Source organism: Arvicola amphibius, chromosome 4 (genome assembly GCF_903992535.2).
Source record: "Arvicola amphibius chromosome 4, mArvAmp1.2, whole genome shotgun sequence".
NCBI lineage: Eukaryota > Metazoa > Chordata > Mammalia > Rodentia > Cricetidae > Arvicola > Arvicola amphibius.
In genome coordinates, this window is record NC_052050.1 from 83,392,903 (window position 1) to 83,419,968 (window position 27,066).

The 27,066-nt window shown below is 44.1% G+C and overlaps 1 protein-coding gene across 6 annotated transcripts in view; it reads left to right on the forward strand.

Annotated features, from left to right (window-relative positions):
• Nucleotides 1-27,066, forward strand: part of Tenm2 (teneurin transmembrane protein 2) — a 961,804-nt gene that overhangs the window by 496,554 nt on the left and 438,184 nt on the right. Inside the window, exon 6 of one of the 6 annotated variants that reach the window (XM_038326022.1) lies at nt 23,309-23,330. The exons of the other annotated variants lie outside the window; for them this stretch is intronic. Coding sequence (XP_038181950.1) covers nt 23,309-23,330 — 22 coding nt within the window. The remainder of the gene's footprint in view (nt 1-23,308; nt 23,331-27,066) is intronic. 6 annotated transcript variants of the gene reach the window in all.

Genomic DNA, 27,066 nt, shown 5'->3' on the forward strand with positions numbered 1-27,066 from the left:
CTTCTTCTCGGTTACCTCTCCTTTCTTTGCCGTAAAGCCCATTTGCAAACAATGTATTCTCTTCCCAATTGTGGTCTGTCCCTAAGAAACATCCAGAAGCAAGGAAATCAAGGGAAGTAGACACAGGGTCCTGTGGGGCAGCCTGCCGTAACTTCCTAACTCTCTGGTTTCACTTCTGTGTGCACCTTTCTGCTTGCTTAGAGAGAAATATTAGAAAAATGTTAATAAGCCCTAAATTTGAGAAGTAAGAATAGAAAAATGATAGACAGTGAGGAATATCGCTTAGGGCTCCTCTCCCCAACAATTATTATTCCTGAATATTTAAATTCTATTTCGATCTACCTATTTAATTGAAGAATATATTACAGTAGATGTGTCACCCACCAGACCACTCTGAACCCAGACGAAATCTGAAGCTCCGCCGCTAGCATGGGTGATGCCAGTGCTTCAAGTGGCACGCGCCGGCCACATAAAACTCCTGTTGGCGAGACGCAACTCGGCAAATCGCACACTTGTTTCCAAAGTGTTCCTTTTGGTGGTGAACTTTAAAACGGAGTAAGTTGTACTGGTTCGGGTGGGTTGATCTGAATAAATGGTCACCTGGTAGGAGAGTCAAGCCATCAATAATTCCTCTGCAAGGGAATGTTAGGGAAAAGATATGCTTTCAAATGAATGATTCCCTTACTGAGGCCATGCTGTTGCTTCTGGTTTACGAGGGTGATGTGGCGTTATCTAAGAGGGTCAAATTAGAATGATAAAATACAAGCCCAGAAAGGGAAAGTCATTACATGTGTATACTGGGTGAAGCTTTCACTAAAGAAGGAGGAGCAGGGGAAAAGAGGAAAAGTCAGAGGCAGGGAGAAGGAGGAGTAAGAAGAGGTGAAGGAAGTTAGACCTATTGCAAAAACCAGGAAACTTCCATGGAGAAAAAGTTGCATTGAGATAAAGCCACAGGATGGGAATTCTAAAAGCAAAGCAGCTAGATTCAGCACAGCATCCTGTCCCATGCATGGGCACTGCACACACTGAAGGGATCCAGAGACTCTAGGACTACACATTGCCTCTCCAGGTATAGCTTATTCTTAATGTCATGCATTTTACACTAGATTATAGTAATGGAGGGACCGGCTTGCAATGAGGGAACGTGGAAGAAGTTATATATCCAGGTGTCTTTGCAACTTTTCTCTTTTTCTAAAGACATTCCCAAATTAATGTTCAACTTACAAAATAAGCATCAAGATTGCAGAATCCTGAGTGGAGCACATGGTTATGCTGACCCGAGGTCTGGGGAGGGGAGAGTGAGTGAAAATATAGCAAGCATGGGATGTGAAAGCAGCAGAAGAAGGCATGGTAAAGATGGACCTTGGTGCCAGGGCTGTGAATCCTCTCCGTGTTGAGGGGAGATGTTTGTGCTTTGCTTTTAAACAAAACGGAAATCTCTTAGTTCATGTTTTGAAAGACTGGCATGTAAACACATGGCAAGAACAGTTTGCAGGCAACCAACTCGAAAGCCCCTTTGCAGGGAACCATCTTGGGGAAGGATCGTATTTTAGCCCTGTTTCTCCCCAGTGGTGAATCTATTAAAATAACATCATCATCTAGATGATCTGAGGCTCACGAGTAAATTTTAGGAGAATTTAAGAGAGAAATCCCTCGATGAGTCATGTCAGATTCTGCTGGCAAGTGACCCAGACACAGCCCCCATCATCAGAAATCCCAAATTGAAAGTTCCAAGGGCTGGGGAAAGCCTCGAAGGCAACTGTGAAAGATGAGATGGGGGAGCCAAGGGAACGCAAAGCCCCAAAATTAAAGGAAGGAGAGGACTCACGGAGATGAAAGTGAGTCGTGCCTTTTAATGTAGCTCCCTGTTCACGGGAGCCCCACTTATAGCTGCGGATGACTAATGGCCATCAGGAGAGCAGTGCCACTGAAGTGATGGAGACAAAAGCCACGTTCCAGAAGGTTGAGAAGAAAGGAAAAAGAGGACAAAACACAAGACGTTATTTCTTCAGCTGGGCCGGGGCATAGTAGTGCATGCCTAGAATCTCAGCACTTGGTAGGCAGAGGCAAGAGGATCAGGACTTAAAGGAAAGCCTCAGCTACGTAAGACTCTCTCTCAACAATGACAACAAATCAGAAGTCATTTCTTTACAAATAGGATGCCCAGGACTGCAGACATATGTATGAATATGTATGAATATGTATGAATATGTATGAATATGTATGAATATGTATGAATACATATGTATGTATGTCTCTAGGAGGGGGGAAATCGCTGGAGAGATGGCTCAGTGGTTAGGGGCACTTGCTCTCCTTGCAGAAAACCTGAATTTGGTTCCCAGCACCGCACAAGGTGGCTCCCAACCACCTGTATGTAACTCAGTCTCCAGGGGATATGCACACACATACACAGACAGACAGACAGTCAGACAGACAAAGAAATAAAAATTAAAAAAATTTAAAGAATGTGTTTTAGCCACTGTTGTTCTTTTATTGACTTTAACAACGCAGGGGATTTAGGAGAAAGCAGAGAACAAAGCAATAAGATAGTATGGATGCCATGCCTATAGACTTAATTGGAGCAAGGGCATCTGTAAGGGTTTTGTCTCAACTGACACCATCTTCTCATACCAGCCAGAGCCAGGACAGACACCTAACTTATCTGTCCACTTCCACTCTTGGTCTATGCTCTTTGTGAGCCCCTCCCCTGAACCGCCTCTCCAAGCCATTGTTCTTTGGAGAAAGATTGGGGCTACATGATACAACTCTCCCGACCAGCCCGGTGTGACTTTCCAACTTTATCTCCCACCACCTCTTCTCTGCCTCCTGGTCCCACGTACACTGGCTCATTTTCTACTTTTTCCGATCCCTCTAGCATCTTCCTCCTCAGGGGCTTTGAACACACCACCTGCCTTTTCTTTTTCTCCCTTCTGTCTTCATATTCCACCCTGCTGCTCTTGGCTCGGTTATCAGTTCTGGATGAGGCATGCACAATTTCCCGGTCTATGTAATCCTTGCTTGCCACATAGACGCTTTTTACAGTATGTGCTTTTCTTGCCATGTGTTCATTAAGAGTTCATTTGACCTGTGTGTGTGTGAGTGAGAATATTTAATGGAGTGTGTGTGTAAATATGTATGTGTATGTCTGTGTGTGTGTGTGTGTGTGTGTGAGTGAGAATGTTTAATGGAGTGTGTGTGTAAATATGTATGTGTGTGTCTGTGTGTGTGTGTGTGTGTGTATACAGAACTATCTGATGGGTGTTTGGTTTCCCCTAACTACTTGAGACTTTCTCAAGATTCTAAGAATGTCTTCTTTCTTCCATATCTCCTTTACCCTTAAACCTGAGAATCTCGAGGAGAAAAGACCAAATCCACGAGTGTCCAATTAAAGCAAGCTGTATTTGGGGGTGCACCCATGGCTGGCCAGCTGACAGTCTCACCCCAAATCGGGATTTGAGAGAGCAGCCCCCGCTGGCCTCTTGAAGTCCCTTTTATAGGAGACATAAGGTGTTCCCAGGGGGTAGAGTCTTAGCTGTTATACATTGTGAGAAAGGTACAATGAAAGGGACAGAGCAAGGGGAAGGATGTACAGCATGTGACTGGGGCTTGCTGGGGTTTACGTCAGACCTGAGAAACAGGAACTTATCTTTAATTACAAACAGAAACCCTCACCGACCCAGGAAAAACAGGAGCTTTTTAATTTATAAATAGAAATCTTAACTTGCAAGGACTTAACGCAGGACAAACTAATTCTTAACTACAAACAGAACCCTAAACCAACAAGGTGTAGTATTCCTGTTTTGGTCTCCCATTGACTTGTGAGATATAGTGTTCCTGTTTTTGGTCTCACACAGCCTGGAAATAGCAATTAGAATGTGCAAGTTGCATGTTCAGTAGAGGTTATTAAAGGCTGTCCATGTCCAAGTGTTTCAGTGGCATCTCTGGGTCTGGCCTCTCTGGCTGTCTTTCATGGTCTTGAAGCATCCGAAGCAACCCTGTCCTCCCTGAGGATGGCTTCTCTTCTCATCTATACCATTAACATGGCATTTGTCAACAGAAGCCATAGCTGCTCCGCCACCCCAATATTGGAGTCATACAGAGACTGCTCTCCAGTTTGTCATAATTCCCTCCTGAATACTGTGCCAAGAAGTTGTTAGTGTCAATAAGAAAGTAGGACCTCTTCTCCTTATTAATCGTGGCCTGACACTGACAGTTGTCTAACCATTTTGCTGTGGTGAGGACTTAGTGATTGTTGAGTGCAGAAGGATGCTCTCCGGGTTGTCACATCTACTGATTCTAAGCCAAATCCATGCCAAGCCCTCCCGTCTGACACTTCAGTATGGGAGGTGCCACTTGCTCTCCAGAGTCCTGACCTCCTTTTTTCTTACCCCGTTTGCAGCTTCCTTGCATTAACTAGGAAAATGGCATCCCCTTTAATGAGCGGAAATATTTATCCCCTTTAACTGAACAGCTCTTAGAAGCAATTAGCATTTAGGGAATTTCTTGTTTAGAAATAATGTCTGCATGAAATTACCCATTATGGACTAATTTGAAACTGGAAGATAGATGCTCATTTTTCCTGTGATAGCACCTGCAAGCGTTTGTGGGAAGGGGGCTAGCAGCAGCGTGATTACCAGTCGCCCTTTTCCGCCGCCATGTGCGCGGTGGGTAAACAGAAACCCTTTGACATGGAAGCATTTCTGAGGACGAGGAATGTGCTCCTTTGAAATGGTGCTATTTACCTGTCATTTCGGATCTGAAGGTTGAGTCGGCTCTGTGTGTCATAATTAATTCGTGTATTGCCTTTTGACCACTGACTAGGAAATGAAGAAGGATGTGAGGTGTCAAAAATGAATACTATGTCAGAAAAAGGAAGGAAAGGGAATTTATTGCTGAATGGCAGTTGCAGGGGGAAAATCCTCTCTGAGCTAGTTTAAAGAGGACAGACAGACATCCTGTCACATGCCTATAACTATGTATATATGTATATATGTAACTGAAGCACTATGACCAAGGCATGACTCTGACCAGGAATGACTTGGAACACAGGTATATGAATATAGGTTGAACATCACCAGCGCAAAGTGCCATCAGAAATTCTCAGAAATTAAAAATATTTTGGATTGTCAGCCTAATAGAACAAATGGGAAAATCTGGTAACTTTGTGTTTTAGATACATATCATTCATCTATATAAAATGGCTTTGGAAGTATGCGTAGTAGGCATACATGAGACAAATGGATTTGGTGGCCAGACTTGGGTCTCACCCTTACGTTAGTTATCTCATGTCTACAAAATATTTCAAAATGCTGATGGGGGATGAGGGAAACAAATGTCAAACCTTTCTGACCGGAAACTTTCAGATAGGAGTTTTTTCAAGCTAAACAATGCATTTTAGTGAATGGCTATGAAATCTCAAGGACTATGTAAAATGCTGATTTCATTTACTTTTCCCAATGGTCTGTTTTGCTGAAGAAAGAATTAATGCTTGGGGTTATTCAAGTTTACTGAGCTAAGAAGTGGAAGATTTGAGATTGGGACTCGGGTCAGTCAGCTCCGTCAGAGCTATGGTCAGGCCATCCCAGCCACATAGCTCTCCTGTCCAACGCCAGTACGGCAAGCCAAGGCGTTCTGCTCTCAAATGTCACCATAATCATCTGTCTACACTGTAGAGATTTCAAGTGGGTCGTGGCTCTGAAAGGACCCTTGTGAAACAAACCCAGTTCCAGCTACCCAGTCCCCACGCATAGCGCCCTGTAGCTCCACTGTGATTGGCCAACACAGTACTGAGAAGCCTTGGTATCAGGGAGCGAGTCTGGAAGGCCAGTGTGGGCCAAGCAGGGTTGACAGACGGTAGACACGCTTTTCTGTTGGCCATAGTGACTGACAACCACACTCACAGGACAGTAGCCGCGGAAGGTATGCCCGCGCTCGCAGACTCCGCACTTTTGCCTAGGGCCGGCCTTGCTTCAAAGCGAAGCTTCCACCAAGAAACTAAATAAAGGAAAGAAAAGCCAAAGAGAGCAAATTCCCATTTAGTCAGCTTTTGCCGTCCTCAGAGGCTGTGTGTTTATGCTAGATCTTAATTATGCTGCCTGTCAAAGACACAGCAAACTCCACGGTGGTTGAGGGAATGATTTTATCTTTCCATCTTTACAGTCAAGAAAGGACTTAGTATTCTGAACCCTACCCTTGATGAACTTCAAATCCGGAGTAAAAGAGTATTTTTCTCTCCTTCCCAATTGGCTCCGCAAGCCATCCATGAACACCTAATAAGGAAGTTTTGGCTGTGTTAAGAGGAGGCAGTACCCAGGTGGCCGAAGACAGAACTGTAAAGTACAAGGGAGGTCCATAGACCAATCCCCTTCAATAAGACCTCCTCTTGACCCCGGTCACCTGTCCTCCAAGTGTCTCTCTGGCTCACATTCTGAGGACACTCAGAACTGCCTCCCCCAAGCAGGGTAAGCGTGGCAAACTGTCCTTGGGGCTGTGTGTTAGGGCTGTTCTTTAAAAATTTAAATGTGCAAACTTAAAATAAAAAAAAAAAACTGACTTAGCACATGAAGAAGTCACTTCTTTGCCGACCCTCATTCTCTTCATGCTGAATCAAGAACGTTGTCTTTGTTTCATTGTTTCTGCCCATCTGTGTTTCTTTCCACTGTATTGTTCACCTTTCCATCTCTGGCAGATGATGTTTTCTTTTAATTTGTAATGCTTTGTGACATGCTGTTTTATTTTTAAATAACTGCATTTAATTGGAGGTGGGAGGGCTAAGTCGGCCTCAAGAAACGAGTGAGTAAACGATAATATCTGAGATATTATTAAACAGAGAGCACAAGAAGGAAAGGCTTTGGGGCAGAGTTCTAGTGGGGAAGCCTTGCCTGACATCTCACTGAGAGTCTGAAACTGGATGTGCTGCCCTTTTGCAAGCATCCTCCCAGAATCTATGACGTCAGTCATGGAAATGGCAGCTGGTCCTTAGCACAGACCCTGCAGGAAAGGAACAAACGGAAAGCGCTTTAAGGTGGCTTTGCCCATCTAGTCCTGAGTACATAATCCACAGTACCAGAAAGTCAGACGCATGGGAGATTTTAGCTTTGTTTCTCTTCTCCAAAATCCAAATACCTGGGCCCCAACCCCAGAGGTTCTGTGTTAGTAGACCCAGGGTAGAAAGTATACTATCTGCTTTCACAACCACCAGAGATGAGCTCTCCCCATTCTGGATTGATTCCAGAATTGTATTTCAATCAAAGAGAGGAAATACATGTGAATGAGCCTTGTAGCTACAAATCAGCCCAATGTAAAGAGACCATACTAATACCGTGTGCATAATGACACTACTGATTTTAAAATAAGTATCTAAAATGCCTCTCCAAATCATGTAGCCCCATGTTCACCAAGCAGCTAAGTGATGTGCCAATAGTTTTAGCCTCTCTCGACCTCAGGAAACTTATCCAGAAAATTGCAGGAGTGTTTTATTTGCATGAGAATGATGTGTTTGATGAGACAATCTACTGGGGTCCCTCTTATTGCCATAGCACACGTGTGTGTGTCTTCACCACGGTCGAGTCTGGTAAAATCCTGCTCTTAAGAGAGTGGTGCTGGTGTTGTGTGAGAACAGTCCTGGTTACTGTAGGAGGCAGATCTTCAGCTGGGGCTTGTTCCATGGATCAGAGGAGCCCAGCAATCCCTCTGGTAGCTCTCCGACAGCCCCTCCTCTCCTCGCAGCCCGCTGCTCGCTTTCCTCCTGGGTTCTGCGGAACCCGAGTGTCTGTGATGGAACACCCAAGTCTGGGCGAGATGATACATTTCTAATCACTGCCATTATCCAGGTGACTTGCTTGAGCCTGGCATACAGAGCTCCCTTTCAGCATCGGCATTTTATAACTGGCATTACCCTGCCATACCCAGCGCCTTGTGAAAATATTTTCAACAGCTAACAAGCAGAGCCCGCAGTTATAATGTGCTCATTAGGGCTGCGTGTTAGTTTTCAAGTCTTGCAGCACGTATAATCTCCTCTTGATTTCCATTATATTTCCATTCTTGTGGGCATCTGCTCCAGAGCACCGGCAGCCTTCGGGGTTTGGCCAAGGGCTGCTGTCATGATGTGTGTTTTCCGTGAGGCTGTGAGGACTGGGAATTACACACCTACTTTCTTTCTCCCAATCACCCTTCGAGTGTCGCTTCAGTCGTGCCATAGCCTTACTTGATCCTCGGTTAAAAAAAATTCCTTTAGGAAAAATGAAATTTAAAAAGACAACGTGAATTAGTCCCAGTAGATGAAAGGGTTGCTTTCTGAGGGTTTTTTTGTTTTGTTTTGTTTCTATTCGTTTCGAATTCAATCTCTCATTGTTCTGGGCCTTACTTCTGCGTTTCAGAACCAATGCTCTATTTCTAAATGACCGGTTTCCACATAAAGCCCTTTGATCAACCAAGTTCAGTACTGTGTTATACTTTGTGCTTTGAAAAACCTTGCATTTGGGAAAGATATTCTCTGAAACTGAGGTCAAATGTTCCATTATTATTTTATTTCTTGATGGGTAGTTATAAAGAGCCGTGTTTATTCATTTCTTGGGCAGTTGCTTAGCACCTGCAAGGTGCCTGTTAAGATGTTAGACCTTGCAAACACAGAGATAAATGTTCCCTGTTTCATCCTTTTGGGGCTAAAACGGCTAGTGGAGAATGTCAACCTTCGCAACTTATGTGGACCCAATAAACAAGGTGATTGGCATTAATATAACTGTGCTCACAAACTACAGGTTAGAGACAAGGAACAAAGACCCAAGGGGAAAGAAGGTGTCATGTTAGGATTGAGGGTGAGTGACAGAGAACCAGCCACCCAAGGAGACAGGAGTAAAGAAAGACAGGTTAGGAGCAGCTGTTGGGAGGACTTAGGATACGCCTTCTGGAGAACGACCATAATCTGAGAGGTGTATTTAAGTGCTGGCAGGAATAAGTAGTTGGGCACATGGGCCTTACTTAGAAGCTGGGGGGCTAAGAAGCAGGGAATAGAGGTGAAGAATGGAGAGGGAAAAGCAGGTGTCATGACGTCTTCGTTCTCTTGTGCCGCCATCCCAGATCATCCCATTGGAGGGGCTCTGAGAGCAGAGTTCTGGAGGCTGAGAAATCACCTGCAGGAATAAGATCTGGAGAGGATGTCATCCTCATAGATGCTATGAGGTTTCTTCATCCAACAGCAAGCATGGGGTGGGATAAAGAGGTGTGTGACTCCTACTAACCTGTTCTATAAGATCATTAACCCGTAATGAGAGTTGGAGCCCTCCTGACCTACTGACATCCTATCACGCCATCATCCTGTCACATTGGGAACTAAGTGGCAGCATGCATTCTAGGGAGCGCACAAATATTCAAGTCATATTAGCAAATATGGGACCCTTCACCATTTAAGACCTTCAGTGAGAAGCGAAGCTCATGGCTTCACACTCAATATATTTCTTTTGCCTTTTCTCACCTCTCAGCCACAATTTAAGAAGAAAAAGAAAAAAAATAAGCCTTTCCATTTGTGACAGTTAGACACTAAGAGCAGTAAATGAAATCAAAGCTAAGGATGTTTACAACAGGACTGTGGTCCCTGCATTCGGAGGCTACAGAAAAAAGATTGTCATTGGCTTGAAACTAGTCTGGGCTGCATAAGGAATTCTAGACCAGCCTGAGTTTCAGTGTGAGAATGCATTTCAGTAATAATAATAATAAATATTAATAATAACAATAATATCATCATCAAATCATAAGAAGAGAAAGAATTCATCCAGGCCACAATCACTAAATCCTTGGGTTACTTATAACGTGTGATCTTCAGAGATGGAATTGAATTGAGCTTTAGACCTAAAAGGCACACACGCCTCCCCCTCCATTCACCTCCCACTGTCTTGTTGAACAGAGCCCAAGATGTTCTTTACAGCATGAAGTAATTAAACCAGTTGCACACGAGGCAAAGTAGACATTTTTTGACTCTGGATAGCCAGCTTCTCTGTTGCAACTTCTGACGGTTTAAATGGATTCTCCCTAAGTCCCATCAGAATGATAAAGCACTTGGGTTGGCTTAAGTGCATATGGGTGCACTGTAGTACAACTAATGATAGCTGAAGAAGGTTCACACCTGTCAACCTTCATGCTTTCTCTATGAGACTAGCAGTTATTTCCTGGGATGCCAGATATTAACTTGCATGAATCCTAGAAAGGATGACACATTAGCCCGGTGTACACAAGGAAATCAAATGAGTGCTTACAGGATCACATGCCAACTGTAGAGAGATCCCAGCAGAGACTCGGGTGCCAAAAAGGCTCAATGCCTGATGAAGGAGGCATTAGGAAGAGCCTCAGGCACTGAGGAAATGTGGCAAATAAATAATTGGCCAATCATGTCTCCATTTTATCAGGTTCCTTATCCCTTACACAGTGAGCATCAAAACTACCTTGCTAGACCCAATTTCTCTTATGTGGTGTCTACATTGGGAGATGCAGCAGACTAGAGAAGGCTCCATTGCCCCAGTGCCTGTGGTTAAGCATTTAAATGTCGTCTAAGAAGAATGATTCACCACTCTTGGTCTGCTTTGTCAACCTTTGCTTCCCTTGATTTCTCTGTTCCTTGAAGCCAGATACAGATTAAGAACAAGTATTGATAAGTGGAGGGTTTGAGAAAACATCAGGATTGCTCACAGAACCAATGTTTCTTTCTGTCTCTTCCTTCCTTCCTTCCTTTCTTGGCTTTGGCTTTGATTTTTCAAGACAGAGTTTCTCTGTATAGCTTTGGAGCCTGATCTGGAACTCTCTCTGTAGACCAAGCTATCCTCGAACTCACAGAGATCCGCCTCTGCCTCCTGAGTGCTAGGATTAGAGGTGTGCACCACCACCTCCTCTGCAAGCAGCATTCCTTTCTATACTGATGTCAGGCTGAGTCAGAAAGTACCGAAGCTGAACAATCCTACAAAGCTTTAGATCTTAAATTCCAAGAAATTAGATCACATACCTTGGGGGGTGAGAAAGTCCTGTTTAGACCTCAAATAAAGACTTGTTGGGAATCCCCTTCCTTCCTTCCTCCCCCTTTTATTCCTCCCTTTCTTCCTCTATCTTCTTCCCCTCCTCTGTTATGTGCAGCATTCAGGCCAAGTCTCTTTATAGACTTATCTATAGATACAAGTTGCCCTCCTTGTAAGTGGACCTTTTGATGACTATGCATCATTATGTAGTCATCTCTCAAGCCCAGTTTCAAAATGTTCCCATCATATCAGAAAGTCTTACATGCCCATCCACTCTACTTTCAATCAGGAAAAAAGAAAAAGAAAACTCCAAAAATAGATATTAGGGAATATTCTTTTACTTAAATACGAAGAATATCTGCTTTGTAATTTCTTATTCTAAGAATGTATTTACATTTATTTTCTGATGATAAAATTGTTATAGCATAACAAAGAATAGAAAATGGGAAAAAGATGGTATTTGGTAGAGATGGGTCCAGTTAAGAGTTGCCCATTGCCGGTACGCTGTTCTTCTACTTGGAGATGTGGGGAGCAGAGCACATGACGGATGACAGGGGAGCAAGAATCTGCATCTTGGATACAAGCATCTTAAATGTGCATAACCATTAACCCTTTGGTGGCCAGCAACTTGGAACCATGTTGATACTACTCTCAGCCACTTGTTGACCAGGTATTCCATTTTATGGGAATGCATTGTTTAGTTAAGTCTTGCTGCGCGCTCTCCCCACTATATAGATTAGAAAGCCGAGGCTTATCTCAAATGCATTGTTTAAAGTCAATGCACAGCAGATATCAAAGCCAAGGACCAGCCAAGATCCATTGCCCCACCTCTGGTTTAAAGGGCTCTTTTTATCACATCTCTAGATAAGAAGGTCAAGGCACAGCCTTCAGCAGCCCTCCTAATTGTCAGAGAACTGCTTCCATTACTAGAAGAGAAAGACTGAAAATATATGGCCAAAGGGGGAAAGGTTAAGCCAACATCAGACATAATAGCCACTCCAAAATGGTGAGAATAAAAAACCACCAGTGTTTATGGCTTTGGAAGTTTTGCGAGGCAGCCTTTTATACTGTGCCAGTGTCAGGGGCTGAGGGGGTGGAGGCGCAGGCCTGTGGGCGAGCTGCTGCTTGCCTGTCTTTGTTAGCTCTCCACCTGGGAAGGAGCTTCACCAGGGATCTACGGTCATGCTTAGGGAGGCTTTGCCATTTGGCTGTTTGAATAAACTGGGGATAGGTCGTTATCACAAGACAATTTGGAGGGTTTGAGAGGTACGTTGTTGGAAGCGGTCTCTCCCTGGCTTGCTCCTCTCATATGCCACTTAACCCCTAAACCTTGTCTTACGTTGTGTTTTATCATCTATCCCCGTCGTCCTCAAACCTGGTTAAGCCCAACGGTCATGGGGAGCAAGTTCTTACCGGAAGAGGTTCCTTGTCCTCCTGAGAAATGGTGATCCATCGCCAAGACTTCCATTTTGTATTTTTGGAAAAATTTCCTCTGATTCTTGGAATGAACTAAATGTCAGGTTTTCTACTCTTTGAAGCTGTGACTCCACAGACATGCCCCTCGTCTAGTGAGAGCGCTTAGCACTGAGGAAAGCCCAGAAGATTTTATAGACTAAGGAGAAGAAGGAATGAGCATACAAAGGGTCCTTGAAGTCGGTGATGATGTAATTTGCGTGCGCAGGACCATCAGCTGTGAGTAACCTGTATCTAGTGGCTTAGTTTTCAAGCACCTCTTATTTTACTTTTTTCTTTTGCTCTGTCCCGGGCACCCTGTCATGGGTTCCTTGACATTCTGGGTCTAAAAGGCCCCCAATTGCCTGTTTGGTAAGTGTGAGGAGGTGGGCGTCAGACCCAAAACCTGGCTTTGTATAGTTTCAGAAGTTCTCTCAGCCTAAGATGTCTGAGAAGAAAACCAATTCCCATATTTTTGCAAGTTTACTTTGCTGTAGTACAGTGAGTGATTGTCCTGAGGGGAGAGATGGCATCAGAGAATATTAATCTCAGATTTTCATTTCCCTCTAAAATAACTTTCCACTTATTATCTTCAGTGAGAATACTTTGGGTTTCAGGAATATGCATATTTTATCACAGACATTCCGAAGTAAGCTCGCAAATGTAGCTGAAGCTCCGGAGTTAGAGGCCCGGGCAAGCTGGGGAGGACCCGATGAATGCTATGGTCTACTGAGGAGGGATGGGTGGTAAACAGAGGCAGACTCAAGCTACCTACACATGAACACCTGCGCGTCATTGTTTGATTCTCCATTTAAGCTTTAACAAAAACTGATAATAGAAACCCACTAAAAATCATAAAAAAAATCATAGTGGCAGTAGTGACAATCCAAGTCTTAAGCCCAGACTATGTCAGACACTATCCATACAAGCTCTTTTACACACTGTCCATCCTAAAGAACCCTGAGATGGTACAGCATAGCCAGTGGAAGCATCTCAGCTAAGATTAGGCTTAAGGAAGAAACTAAAGCGCATTCACACGGCACTCAAAAGTGGTCCAGAGCGGTATTTTCAGGCAAGCTAGCGTTCAGGGTTGGGACTGAGAGCATAAAACCTTTCCCTCCTCTTGGGCTTTCCACTGTGTGGTAGCCGAGTCGAGTCACTAAACTCGCCAGGTTATGTCCCTCTGATGAGCAAGTGGCAGGCAAAGAGAAGGTTCTCTCTGCACAGCCAGGAAAATCACACAGTTCACCCCTACTTCTCTCTGTCCGCCTGTTTAGACTGCTGTTTAAGGGTCTCCTGGACTACATTCCATCGGATACCATGTGCATTTGAGGGACCTCAAGAGCAGGCTCGGCTTTAATGACCTTACAGAATGACCCTCCTAGAGCTCACTAGAAGCTGTTATCCCCAAGTTAATGTTTTCTTAAAGCAAAAGGAAACACCCTAAAATCTAGGCATGGGAAGAGAGTCATGTGGCAAAAGCCCAGGGAAGTCATGAAAGCCAAGCTTCCAGTCATCCATTTCGCAATGCTAAATGTTTGTCCTATAAACAGTTGTGTGACGACAAGCACAGGGAGGTTGCCGGCTGGGCCTGAACTGTCAGGTCATAAGTGTTAGCTTGGGCTCAAACATGTAGACACGGTTGGTCATTCATGTGGCTAATACTTTGACACTAGTCTGTCTAATGTTGTAGTTCATAAGATGTGGTCCAAAGCCACCCAGGGTAAATCCCACTGTTAAAATTAATCCACTATGACCCAGGGTCCCTACATAAGTAGCAACACTCATAACTGGCCTTTTAAACACGCATATCCCAAGAGCTTTAGACTCCCTTCTCAGGATTCATGGTCCAAGACCAACCTCTCTTTGGATAATGTTAATGAATGAAAAAAGGAAACAAAAAGAGAAAGGAACATTGCTGGTCCCGGGTATGGAGGAGAGGAAGGTTTATGATAGATATGTGGAGAGCGTAACCAGAGGCAGGGGCATCTGGGAGAGTTCAGAGTGTGCGCATGACCTGACTGAGCTGTGCCATGTGAGGAGAGGGGGAGGTAGAGAAGGAGAGCAAGGGGACCAGGTGTCAGTAGCCAAGATGCCCAAAGTACAAAAGGAAGCAGGTAACAAAATGGTTGGATTATATAGGGAAGAGCAGCCCAGCAGCCTCTTAGACTGGAGAGCTCAGGGTAGGGACAGGGGTATGCCAGCTAGGAGGACCTTGTAATAGGTAGGGAATGAGCATGCAGGGAGAGCCTGGCTTTGATTGTTAATAGGCACCTTAGCCTGATGTCCCAGGTTTTGAAACAGATCAGTTATTCTTTCACCCAGCGTGGTGATAAAAGCTCTCCCTGCACAGTACTCGTAGTCTGCTCCTACCTCAGCAGGTGCTTCTGTGTGCAGCGGAAGCAGGCCACCTTGCTAGGCCTGAAGTCAGACCGTTCACCTTGGTCCATCTCATAACCTGGGCATGGGGGAGGTACTTCCAGGAGGAAATGCCGCGTTAACTCAGGGGAACACTACTCAGCGCCGCGAAACCATCCGATTTCTTCCGTTTCCAGTTGATGGGATATCATTAACCAAGTTCCGAGGGGAAATGAGCTGAAGATGGCTTGATAAGTGCATATTTTAAAAATCAGACAGATCCTCTTAAATATGACACGTGCGACTTAAGGAAGAAGGAGACGAATGGGGAGTTGATGAAGAGCTCTGTGTGCGAACACTTATGCAAATTCCCCACCAGGAAAGAGATGTCTGTCTCATTTCCCGAGAGGAGGGGGTCCCGCGTGAGCCACTTGAGGAGCCTCAAGTTCCCCATGTCCATCCAGGCCTACCCCGCACAGACGGCATCTGGATGGTCTAGAAACAAGGATCAGCGGACCCAAGTGTTTAAAGATTCTCAGGAGATTTCCGTATTTAAAACAGTCTGGGGATTACTGTTTGAAGAGGAATTGCTACTTGAATTGCTATTTGAAACCACAAGAAACTCTGCCAAAATTTGGACAGTTTTTGGTAGGAACCAAGTGTTATATAACTGAATATCTATTTTCTGTATCGTTAGCTGAAATTATGGCCTCACAGCCTCGGTGGGCTTCCGTGAAAATATTTGAACTGGAAAATGGGAGTCTGATCTTTACGGTGCATGATGTTCATGCTACTGCTTGGGTCTTGGGGAAATGACTTAGCTTGTCTAAGGTCTGGCTTGTTCATCTCCAAAGTCATTGGTAACCTACACAGTGTGGAACTTCTAGGTAAAAACAGGAGGAAGTTCCCTTCCTGAGAATAGTGTTGTAAAAGTCATAAACCCTTGTCTTTCCTCCCATATTCTTCCATCTTAAGTTTTGTGTTGTGTTCTTTGTTTTTAACATGTTTGTATGGGATAAAGAAATGTGTGTCTCAGTAGGTACTGCAAGTTCAAAGTTTTCTTTTTATTGAATTCATCTGTCCTTTCAGTATTAGGAGCCTCGTAAGAAAGCAGCCTATTCATTGACAATACACTAGAAAGATTTTAAAAAATAAATATTACCTATGACAGTGTCCTTTCAATCCTAGAATGCACTTAGTATCAAACTTATTCCGTTTCCTTAACATCCAGATAAGAGAAGGAAAATGTAGCCTGTTAAAGTATTAACACACTGCCATTCACAGGAGGAATTCCTACTTCCAAAATTTCTATGTTAACATAGAAAGAAACGCATGTGAGAGTCAGTGGCGTGGGGCCTCAATGGTCCTCTAGGCTATGGGATGTTAGGATATAGTTATACGAGACACTCTTGCAAGCATTGGGCTCCCATACCCACAGTTAGTTAACTTCAGTCTCCTCTCTCCTAAGAAGAGAGTAAACTCCAGTTTAATTCTGAGAAAATTATTTTTATGCCCCATTTAGATCATAAAATATCACACAGCACTCAGTCTTTGACCTTTGAGAAACACAATGAACTGTTTTAAGAGTCCCTGGTTTTCAGTCACCTTCCTTTTAAGTGGCTGTGTGTCATTCTCCTCCTAGATGGAAAAGTATTTCAGAGGGTTTTATCAGTCTTGTCATGGGAAGGCAGGAGGTGGGAAGGCAGGAGGAATTCAGTTTGATGACAGTGCATGGCCTTTGTCCTCCAAACCTCTCCATTCAACTGGAGATTTTATGTTGTGATCTTAAGAAGGTCAAAATACGTTGGAGAAAGGGATTTTGAGCAGGGCCATTTGATATATATATATATATATATATATATATATATATATATATATATATATATATATATTAACACAGATATATCCCTGTTCTTTTCTTTCCTTGCATTGACTCACGCTTGGTTAGTAATGTGTTGGCTGTATTAAATCTTATTATATTTATTTATCTATGTGGGGAAAGAATATAAGTGCCATGTTGTGCTCAGGGAAGAAAGAAGGCAGTGTGTGTGTGTGTGTGTGTGTGTGTGTGTGTGTGTGTGTTCTCTCCTTCTACCATGTAAGACCTAGGGATGACACGCAAGTCATCATGCTTGGCAGCTAGCACCTCTGCACAGTGAGCCATGTTCCAGCTCCTAGAAATTTTGCTGTTGCTGAAATATAACCCCTGAGTAGATAGGCAAGCTGTTTGGGGATTAGACTTTTGGGAAAGGTAAGTTATCATTCTTGGGATTTATCCCATTGAAATGCTGTTTGTGTTTAGTGTGAGGAATTAAAATTTTGGATGAGAGAAAATTATTCCAAAGAGACAGAAGCTGAAATAAAGTCCACTTCAAACCTGAAGGAGAATCTTACTAATAGTGCCTCAGCGTGCCATGCCGAGACCCTGGCCTAGTCAATGGGGTATTTTTGAAGGTAAGCAATTTAGAAAATGAATCTGCTCAGCTTCTGGTAGGAGGATGGGTGCCAAGGTTAGATCTTTAAGGGAATAATCTTATTAGTGCCTCCTATTAAGGAAGCCTCTGCAGTGTGTCGACTTTGAACCAGCCCGATGAAAAGTAGGTCCTGTCAAACAGCTCCCAACTCCCAGTGAAAAGGTTGAACGTTGTTGGTTTAGATCGTCCAATCCAAATGCAAACATGTTTCTAAGCTTGTGTTTGCCTACTCTGGAAGTGTGTGGGGGGGAGGCTCCCTCATTTTCCCTGACTCTGACACTAATAGCATTCCAGGGGGATGGCAGCTCCCACTGAAATTATTAAATCACCCTGGTAATGGTGTGCACGGCACAGAGAAGCAAAGGCGTCCAGCACACCTTGAAATGCAAAGCCTCCGATTGTCTGGGTCCTTCTATTTCTCAAACTCTCCATTCCTTCCCCTTCTTCATGGATTTTGGCCCTTCAGTTTCTGCTGGTAAATCTCCGTACTGACCCCGTCTGGAAGTTGTAAGGCTGGAATCCTGACAGCTTTGTCATTTTCATAGCTGTGAAGGTGGATGTCGGGCTTACAGGATTATTGCTCTCCAGGAATGCTTCACTACATAATCAAGCAGAAGGTCAAGAGAGGTGGAGAGAGAGAAAAAAAAACTCTAATTAAATCAGGAAGGGCTGACTTGTGCCCTGAGAAATGTGTGCAGCCTCCAGGAGGGCTTCCCTCTTGGATCCAAGTGCAACAATTGGCCCCAGTAAGGGGCCGTTCTTGTCACAGAGGACAACAAAGAAATTGCCATTAAAGTGAGCGCTCCTCAAAGAACGGGCTTCGCTCTTTGCTTTTACCCTGTTATTAAGGCCCTTCTCAGATCAGATTAAGGAAAGGCACTGTAACACATAGTTTGATTAGTGTGATGGAAAGCTCTTCTCTTGCATCTGCTCCTCCAGCCCCTGAGACATGTGTTTCTGGAGGCCAGCCTGGGGTGCAGTATATCCTCAGTGGTGACCAAAGACAAGGAAAGCAAATTCAGAGATGTATATGCTCTTGGGAACAGAACTGAGAGGCTCCTTGCTCTGTTATATGTTTATTTGTTTGTTTTCCTGATGGCTCTCATCAGCAACTTGACTATGTGTCATATAGAATCCTGAGCCCTTCTAGGTCCAAGACTGAACAAGGTGTTAATGCTTCAAAATAGCTTTGAACAAAACTTTGGGATTAATACAAGAACGCTGTATTAATGGTAAGCTCATTGGTGGGCAATAACGGGTGTGAACAATTGTTAAGTACCCATAATCTGTAGGTCACTGACAAAATGATCCCCAAGGGCTTTATGGGAATCATTCCATGCTAAGTTTACACTGTCATGCATGAGGCACAAAGCCAAGCACCTTACTTTGATTGCAAAAGAGCGAGAGCATGGAAGCTCACTGAAGAAAAGTGTGTGAACAGGTCTTGAAGGACATATAAGTTTTATACCTTATGTTTAAGAGGTAGACTGGAAGAAAACCTTTTTTAGCAGAAAGAAGCCTGTAAACAGACTTTGGGTATTGTATGAGATGAGATTATCTAGATACATGGAGTTTCTGCAGTGTACAGCGAAAAGCAGTGTGGGAAAGGGGCTGGAGCCAATTGAGTAGAGCTGATGAGAGAGCTAAATGACAGAGCTACACAAGAGTTTTGTTTTGTTTTGTTTTTAAGAGGCATAATGTTCAGATTTCTATCTTGGTGAGATCCTTCTAGGGGAATATTTCTTCTGTCATTGTTACAAGTTTGTCCTATGACCTCCCTTGAAAACAGCCCACTTCTGAAGGGTTGGCACTAACGTTGAAGGGCTACCTCCGTTGAACTCTCAGATGTCAGCTATCCTGACACTCTGTGTGTTGTCTTAGAAGAGGAAATAAAATGAGTTCCTTATTTATTGGTAAACATTGCTCATGGAAGCAGAAAGCCTCTTTATCAGTCTAGAGAGTTCTTAGAAAGAGCCCTGTTCTCTAAGCCACGCCCTAACCAAATCCAGCCAGCGTCTGTCCATCTCTGTCTGTGGGAGAGCTACTAGGTGACAAGTGTGCTGGTGTGCTGGTGTTGATTCCTAACTGTGTCCCCTGTGTCAAGGGAATCTGTACTGTTTCTTTACTGGACAAGAACATGCATCTTTTTGTACCTCCTGCCCTTAATGGCTCAGCAAAGCGACCAAGAGATAAGGCAAATGAAAAAAAAATTGTGGAAGTGGAGGGGCTAGAGGAGACGCAGTATGTCTATGAACCACAGTGCTGTGGCTACCACACTGGCTGGTGGCCAAGTTCCTGGAATTTATTCCAGTGAGGCCACCACTGCAAACAGACGGGCTACAGGGATACGAGATCATCCATCACTTGGGCTCATTGCCTGTTTCACCATTTTGCTGTGTGTGAAACTCCTCCATGCAAATGCTGAGAAGACAGTGTTTCGCATCTAGTACCGAAAAGTATCTGTCTTCCTCTGAGACTGCCACTGGAATGATTAGCCCCCATTTATTCATGAGCAATGGCTGGGCACCTCCATTCCTAGGAAGCCATCAGATGTGCTAGTTCGTAGACGATGTGGCAAAATTGCACGTCTCCAAAATACATCCAACAGTAGAAGAAAAGGTCAGTTAGCCCAGGCTAATTCTTTGGAAGGTCTGGCATGGCAGAGAAATGTTCTGGGTCTGCCCCAGGTCCTGAGGATAGCTTTTCTAGAGAGCTTGCTAACCTCGCTGCACAGCATCAAGCACAAACATGTGAATGAGAGCTGAACACCAAGAACCACTGCACCATGGCAATAAGAGCCCTGGTCCCTGGTGTGCTAAAGGAGAAGAGATAAGCCTACTTGGTAAAAACTCAGATAGTGTAATAGCTTAATCCTCTCTCTCTCCCTCTCTCCCTCTCTCCCTCTCTCTCTCCCTCTCTCTTTCTCCATATATATATATATATATATATATATATATATATATATATATATATGGAGGGCATGTACATATATATATTCTCTCTCCCCCCGTTCCCCACTGACAACGCACAAACACCAAAAGGTGTTACACTACACAGCAAACCGTCTGTTCAGAGCACACCAGGGACTTGAGGCCTTCACCTTCTGCCTCACTGTGCAGCACAAACAGCCGCGGTTCTGACCACCTCCCACCTCCCACTGCATCTGATTTCCCGCACATCACAGATTTCTCAGGAACAAGGCCTGGCCCCTTGGTCATTTCAGGCTTGTTGAGCCTTCATAAGTCCTAACCACATACCCGCTTTCTAAATTGAGAAGGTGATAAATTTTTAAATTCCCGAACCTGCTCTGTAATAATCTTTGCTCCATCCCACACATTACGATGCAGGGAGGCAACAGATGTGTTTTCTTATGACTCTGGGAACATGAAATATTGATGGGGACGAGAGCATGGACTTGGTATTGAGACTCATCTAGGATGAAGGGTAGCAGGTCTCATCCAGCCTTCTAATTCATTGCTCTCGTCCTCTGATGCCTAGGACCTGAAGAAAGCCCCAAACCTGTGATACCCAAGGCTAATTCAATGAGATCTCTAAAGAGCTGTGCAGTGAAATCTGTCTAAAAAGGTCTTTATCAGTCTCCGGGGACCAATCACTAAAGCAACTAATACACATTTGATCTATACAGACGATTTTCCCTTTGTCCCCAAGGGAATCTCAGCAAACACTGGGTTTACACGGTGCCAAGCCCGAGTTGCCTGTTAGAAAATAAATAGCTTTCTGACACGTTCGAGCATCATTCCCAGGATGAAAAGCAGTGTGGGGGTCTTCTCTGAGCTTTCTAGCTGGGATAGAGGACATAATGAAAAGTTCATTTTTAGAGGATTTCTTCCCCTGGTGACAGTTTTCTCTGAAGGGAGAGAGGCTCAAAGTAATACTTTCATTTTTTTAATGCAGTAAAGAAAATAAATGATGAAATTTCATCTAGGATAATATGTCTAACACATGTACAACTGGATACCAATGTGTGGAAAAGCACGTGAGACTTTCTTTAGAGGCACGTGCCTCAATTTCCTTTAAATTCGTAACATTCGTTATATTTATATTATAAAAATGTAGATATACACATAGATCTGTGTATATAGAGTTATATACGGCTAGCATGTTTAAGTTGTAATGTTGTTGATATTATTATCTACCACGTGACTGACTGGGAAGCACTAAATGATGTTGATAAAAAGTAAAGTAAAGCGTTAGATATTAACATGGAAATGCCGCTTCAGCCGAGGCAGGACAGCCAGAACAGAAATGCAGAAGGTGGCAGGAAGTGACTAAAGCTCAGGAAATGCTGTCCCCCACCGATTCAGAGAGCAGAGAGGGGTCAGAACCCGCCCTTCCTGCCACGCAGTGCCCGTAGGAGTGAGACTGGCTCCCCAGTCTGTCTGCCTGCAGCTGTCAACTGCAGGGGATTCCCTCCGGCACCGCACAAATTCCAGGGTGCACTGCTCTCCTCGTGCTTTCCTGGGGGAAATGTGTACAGCTCTGTGCTGCCTCCTTCAGAGACAGGACAGCAAGAATTTTGCAGGTCTCTCGCAGGACATGCCTCTCAGAGGGGTTTCCCAGATGAGTGGGCTCTGCCTGGGCTCTTACCTGCCAGGGAAGGGTTTGGACAGGTCTTGAGAATAGAAATAGAAATAATAGAAATAGAATAGAGGTCATGATGCTAGAAAGGTGATAGCAACCCCTGGCTTCCATCCTAAGCATATTCCCGGAGTGACACAGACAGTCACAAGCTCAAAGGGCAAAATGCATTGCTCACCTCCCTGTACTGATCCTGAAACAGAGATCCTCAGATGGGGTTGTGGACCCAGTCCTGTCTTACAGGTGCGAGTCATCCTTCACAACTCGGAACCATTGTGGGCTCCTTAGGGACTGCCTCTACAACTAGCTCTGGTTGTGCTTGCAACAGGCCCATGCCAGCCCTCTAGAACCTTCTATGGTATACTGCCCAGACATTTACTTCTTCCTGACAATGATAAATTATCAAATATGGACTGTCATCTAATTTCATGGACAAAAATGGAAAAGTAGAGGAGTGGTCAGCATCAAAAAAGTTAAAAAATGATGGAAGATAACGGGTGCATATGGAGAAAGGAATTTCTACACTAATTTATTTTCCTGGCCCTACCGTGACATCGGGGAGCCCTTGCTTTAATTGATCAACGCTCTGAGCGGTTTGGACTAGATAAACATAAAAGTCTTATTGGGACTCTTTTCTAAGAAATTATTTTATGTGTATGGATGTTTTGCCTGCCTCTATACGTAAATGCCTATTGCCCTTGGAGACCTGAAGAGGGCATCAGACCCCCTGGGATTAAAGCTACAGAAACCATGGTGAGCTACCATGCAAGTGCTGGGACTTGAACCTGGGTCCTCTGGATGAGCTACCAGTGCTCTTAATCACTGAGCCATCTCTCCAGCCCAATCTTGTTTTATAACATTAATGTAAAGTGCTTCAGAAAGATAGGATCGGAAATTAGTCCCCCAAGCCACAGGGAAACCTTCCAAGATGCCTGAGTCTGGCAGAGAATGGTAGAAATACATAACCACTAAGGGTCAAGAAGAGGCTGATGGAAGACATTCTCTGGAACACATGATGGAAAGTATGAAGCCATATTCTGATCCAGATCTGGACTCTTTCTTTGGCCTCTACCAAGAGCCCTGTGCTTTCTTGCCCGGTCACAATTCAGAACACTGCAGAATCAGTCACCCTCTGGAGTCGACTTGTACAGACAAGACAGGTGCTCTGAGCCCTCTCCTTCTACAGTTTTCCTTGAACTTCAGGGAACACGATGCTGCTTTTCCTCCGCGTCATTGAAGGGAGCTATTCAGATGAGGATTATCTTGTTTCTTAATCTTTTCTGCCATCTTAATTTTTTTTAAAGCCACCAATTTAACGATTGTCTTTAGGGACTGTTCAGGTCCTTAAGGAAACAGGAACTAGGTGCCCCACTTCCTAACTGCCGTGGAAGCAATGGCAAGTCACTTACCTCTGCTGCCAGGGAGCACACCCGGACCTCAGTTGTACGTGTTTAAGAATATTCATAATTAAGAATTGAGACTGAGCTTCCATGTAGAAAAGAAAAGAAACAGAATTGAAAGACCACTAAGAGCATGTCCTTGTCTGTTTCCAGAGACAAGGAAGAGGTCTGTGTTTTAGACTGACATTCGTAACCCCGTGCAGTATAAAGCTCCCCCATGTTCCCCATGAAGTCAGAATCACCCTGAGTTGAAGTATAGCCTGTGAGAGAAGAAATGCTCTACTTAATGCTGACTGATTTAGGATACAGCTCCACGGTGCTACATCCTAAATAAGGGGAAAATAAGGGAAATGTTAGCTTAATGGAGCAAAATCATGAGTCGTATTAGAAAGCAATTAGCTGTGATCTGTGGAGTAAATAAAGCAGGACCATGTTACAACTTGATTTGGCTGATGTGTGCGGGAAGGACTAGTAATTCATGTTCCAACTGGAGAAACAGCTTCAGTGGATGATGCAATAGACCACATTTTTGTTCAAGTGCCTTGACAGGGAGTGAGAAAGAAGGATTTTCTGAAAACCCTCAAGAAGGAATGGCTCTTACTGTTGATGCAGTTCAGGTGTCTAGAGGTAGACAATGTTTAGGCATTTCCTAGCTGGAAAGATGCTGTGGGATGTGTTTCCTGTGAAGATTTATTATGTTCCTAGCCTTTGTTTATGAAAGCGCCAAGTGATTATAGTGCCTCAAATAGCTGTGTGTTCAAGACACACGTGTTTGTTGATACCGTGGAGAGTGTGGCGGTCTGCTAAGTACTAAAGAAGCATGGCAACGAAGCTTGCCGTATTCTTCAGAGATGTTAGTAATTTGTGTATATTGGGTTGGCTGTATATGTAATATATATTGTAACTCAGTGGTAGAATGTTTGCCTACAACATGTGAGGCTATAAGTTTGATCCACAGGGATGTAGACATTAATTTGATAAGAAAATGAAGGAAGGAAGGGAGGGAGGGAGGGAGGGAGGGAGGGGGGAGGAAGAGAGGGGGGAGGAAAGAAGGAAGGAAGGAAGGAAGGAAGGAAGGAAGGAAGGAAGGAAGGAAGGAAGGGTAGATGGTACATAGACCAATGAACTGTAACATATACTGCAGAATGTCATTTATAGAGAACCTTAAGAGGAAGTCTGCTTCTTTTGTTTGTTTTTAAAGGAAAATAGAGGAGTGGATTTGGGGGCAAGGTAGGTGGACTAGAGAGAGGGAAACTTCAGTTAGTATGTAATGTATGAAAGAACTATAAAACAATAAAATAGGGGGAAAGAAACAAAGAATTCAAAATTTAAGCAGGCATGGTAGTAGACATGTGTAATCCTAGTACTCAGGAGGCAGGGGTGCAAAAGTCAAGAGTTTGAGGCCAGCCTAGGCTACATAGTGAGTTCTAGGCCAGCCTTAGTCCCTTCAGCTACTTAGCAATACCCTGTCTCTAAAGAAAAATAAAGTGACACTTTCTTTATTTTATTTTATTTTATTTTGGTTTTTCGAGACAGGGTTTCCCCGTAGTTTCTAGAGCCTGTCCTGGAACTAGCTCTTGTAGAGCAGGCTGGCCTCGAACTCAGAGATCTGCCTGCCTCTGCCTCCCGAGTGCTGGGATTAAAGGCGTGCGCCACCACCTCCCAGCTAAGTGACACTTTCTTTAAAACTTATGTTTGGCAGGAAAAGTGCTGATCCTATGAGCACAGTATTTAATTAGAAACACTGGACTGAACTGGCACTGAATTATCGGATAGTGATAGGAATATCAGACCGGAAATCTCATTGCTTGTTCCTTCAGCATTATGAGAGACAGGATAAGCAAAGGAACTGTAGTAGAGAGCTGTGTGCATGGCACGAGGCAGTGAGTCACTTCCTCTGTCTAGCCATCTTTTGTATTCTTCGTGCTAGTTTTGCATCAGAGGGTCTCAACCTTGCTCCTCTGCAGCTTCTGCTCAACCTTTCTCCTCTGCAGTTTATGGAGGGGTTTTTAAAATTTATTTATTTTTATTTTATGTGCATTTGTATTTTTGCCAAGGCTGTCAGGCCCCTGGAACTGGGATTACAGACACCTGTGAGCTGTCATATGGGTGCTGGAAATTGAACCTGGGTCCTCTGGTAGAGCAGTCAATGCTCTTAACCACTAAGCCATCTCTTCAGCCCAGTGGAAGGGGTTTATAGGTAAGAAAGAAGATCCTAGAAGATGGGATCCCCCTGGTCACTATTCTCTTTCCACGTCCAGTAGAGAGCAGACTTGCTCTGGATCTCCAAACTCCGCAATCATTTTAGCTTATGATTTAATCAACATCCCAGTTGTTTTTGGAAAACTTGCAATCTCTTGTCAAAGCATACTTGTTGCGTGATGCACATCTTTCCTGCTTTCATCCCTTCCCCAGGGCTTATTGAGACCTCCACCATGGGACAAGTCATCTGAAGGTGTGTTGTAGGCAAATGATGGGGTGCTGTGCATTGCACACAGATTGCCGCTAATGAGAGCCAATTTTTCAGGGAACAGTTAGATATGTGTTTCAGGCATGCTTGATCCATGTCGGTGTATGCTTCATGCCACTTAATTGATAGCAGTTTGGAAGCTCCAAACCACGGAGGGTTAGCTGAACTCACGGAGTGCCAGGGTCATAGAACTGAGTATTCCATTTCTTACCAAATCCTCCAAAGTCTATGAATGTAGACAGGGAAAGATGCTTGCTGCCAAGCCTGATGACCTGAATTCCATCCCTAGACCCAAATGATAGAGGAAAGAGGTGATATCTGCACATTGTCTTCTGCCCATGTGTGCACTGTACCACACATGTGTGAGGGTGTGCATGCACACACAGAAATTAGTTAATTATGTAATTTAAAATTTTGGGGAAAATCCATTTATTTTATTTTATTTTATTTTATATATTTGGGTTCCAGATGAGAAAACCGAGACCCAAGGAAGATGGACAGCTTGTCTAAGAAAACAGATTTAGCAGATACTTGGCATACCCTTGGGCCTTCCTATATTGCAGCCCTTGAGGGCAGTAGATGGGTCTGCTGGGGACCCTTGCCATAAATTTTAGCCTGAGGTCAGCTTCAAAGTTACTAATGATTTAGTTCCTAAAGAAACATACAATATCCTGGAATTATCTGGTTCCTGAGGAACTGCCTTGGTCCTTAGAGCTCTACTTACTTACTTCTGGCTCTTAATCTAGAAAAACTGCAACACGGCTGATGGTTTTAAGGAGAAGATGAGAGAAACTTCTCCAATCTAAGAAAACATTTGTACCCACATGGACCAAGGATCCACGAGTGGAGGGTGGGTGGGCTGGAACATCACTTCCCCTTCCAACATATTGCTGGCATCCATCCTCAGGGCAATTTGTGCCCTTCGTTCTTCTGTTGATCTCGCCTTCAGGGACCTGGTTGTTTTGCTGCCTGTCGTGGGGATGGTCATAGGGTGTACTTTCCCTGGGAGGCTGCCTTCCATGTGCTTGTGGTTGAGGGACCACACCACTGTCTCCTGCACTGGAACACATTGCCCATTGCCTTGCTAATGTGTGCGCCAGAGATGGGTTTGCCCCTCTGAGCTCTGCTCCATTCACCTCCACCCTGTCCTCTATCCAGCACTTCCATTTCAGACAGCAACCCTCCACCCGTGAGCTGAGTTGAAATGTACTAAGTCATCAGAAGTGGCCATCGCTTACAAAAAAATGAACCTAGCCTCATAGGAATAAGCATTCAAGGGAAGCCTTTGAGAAAGGCGGGTTTCTCTTCTCTCC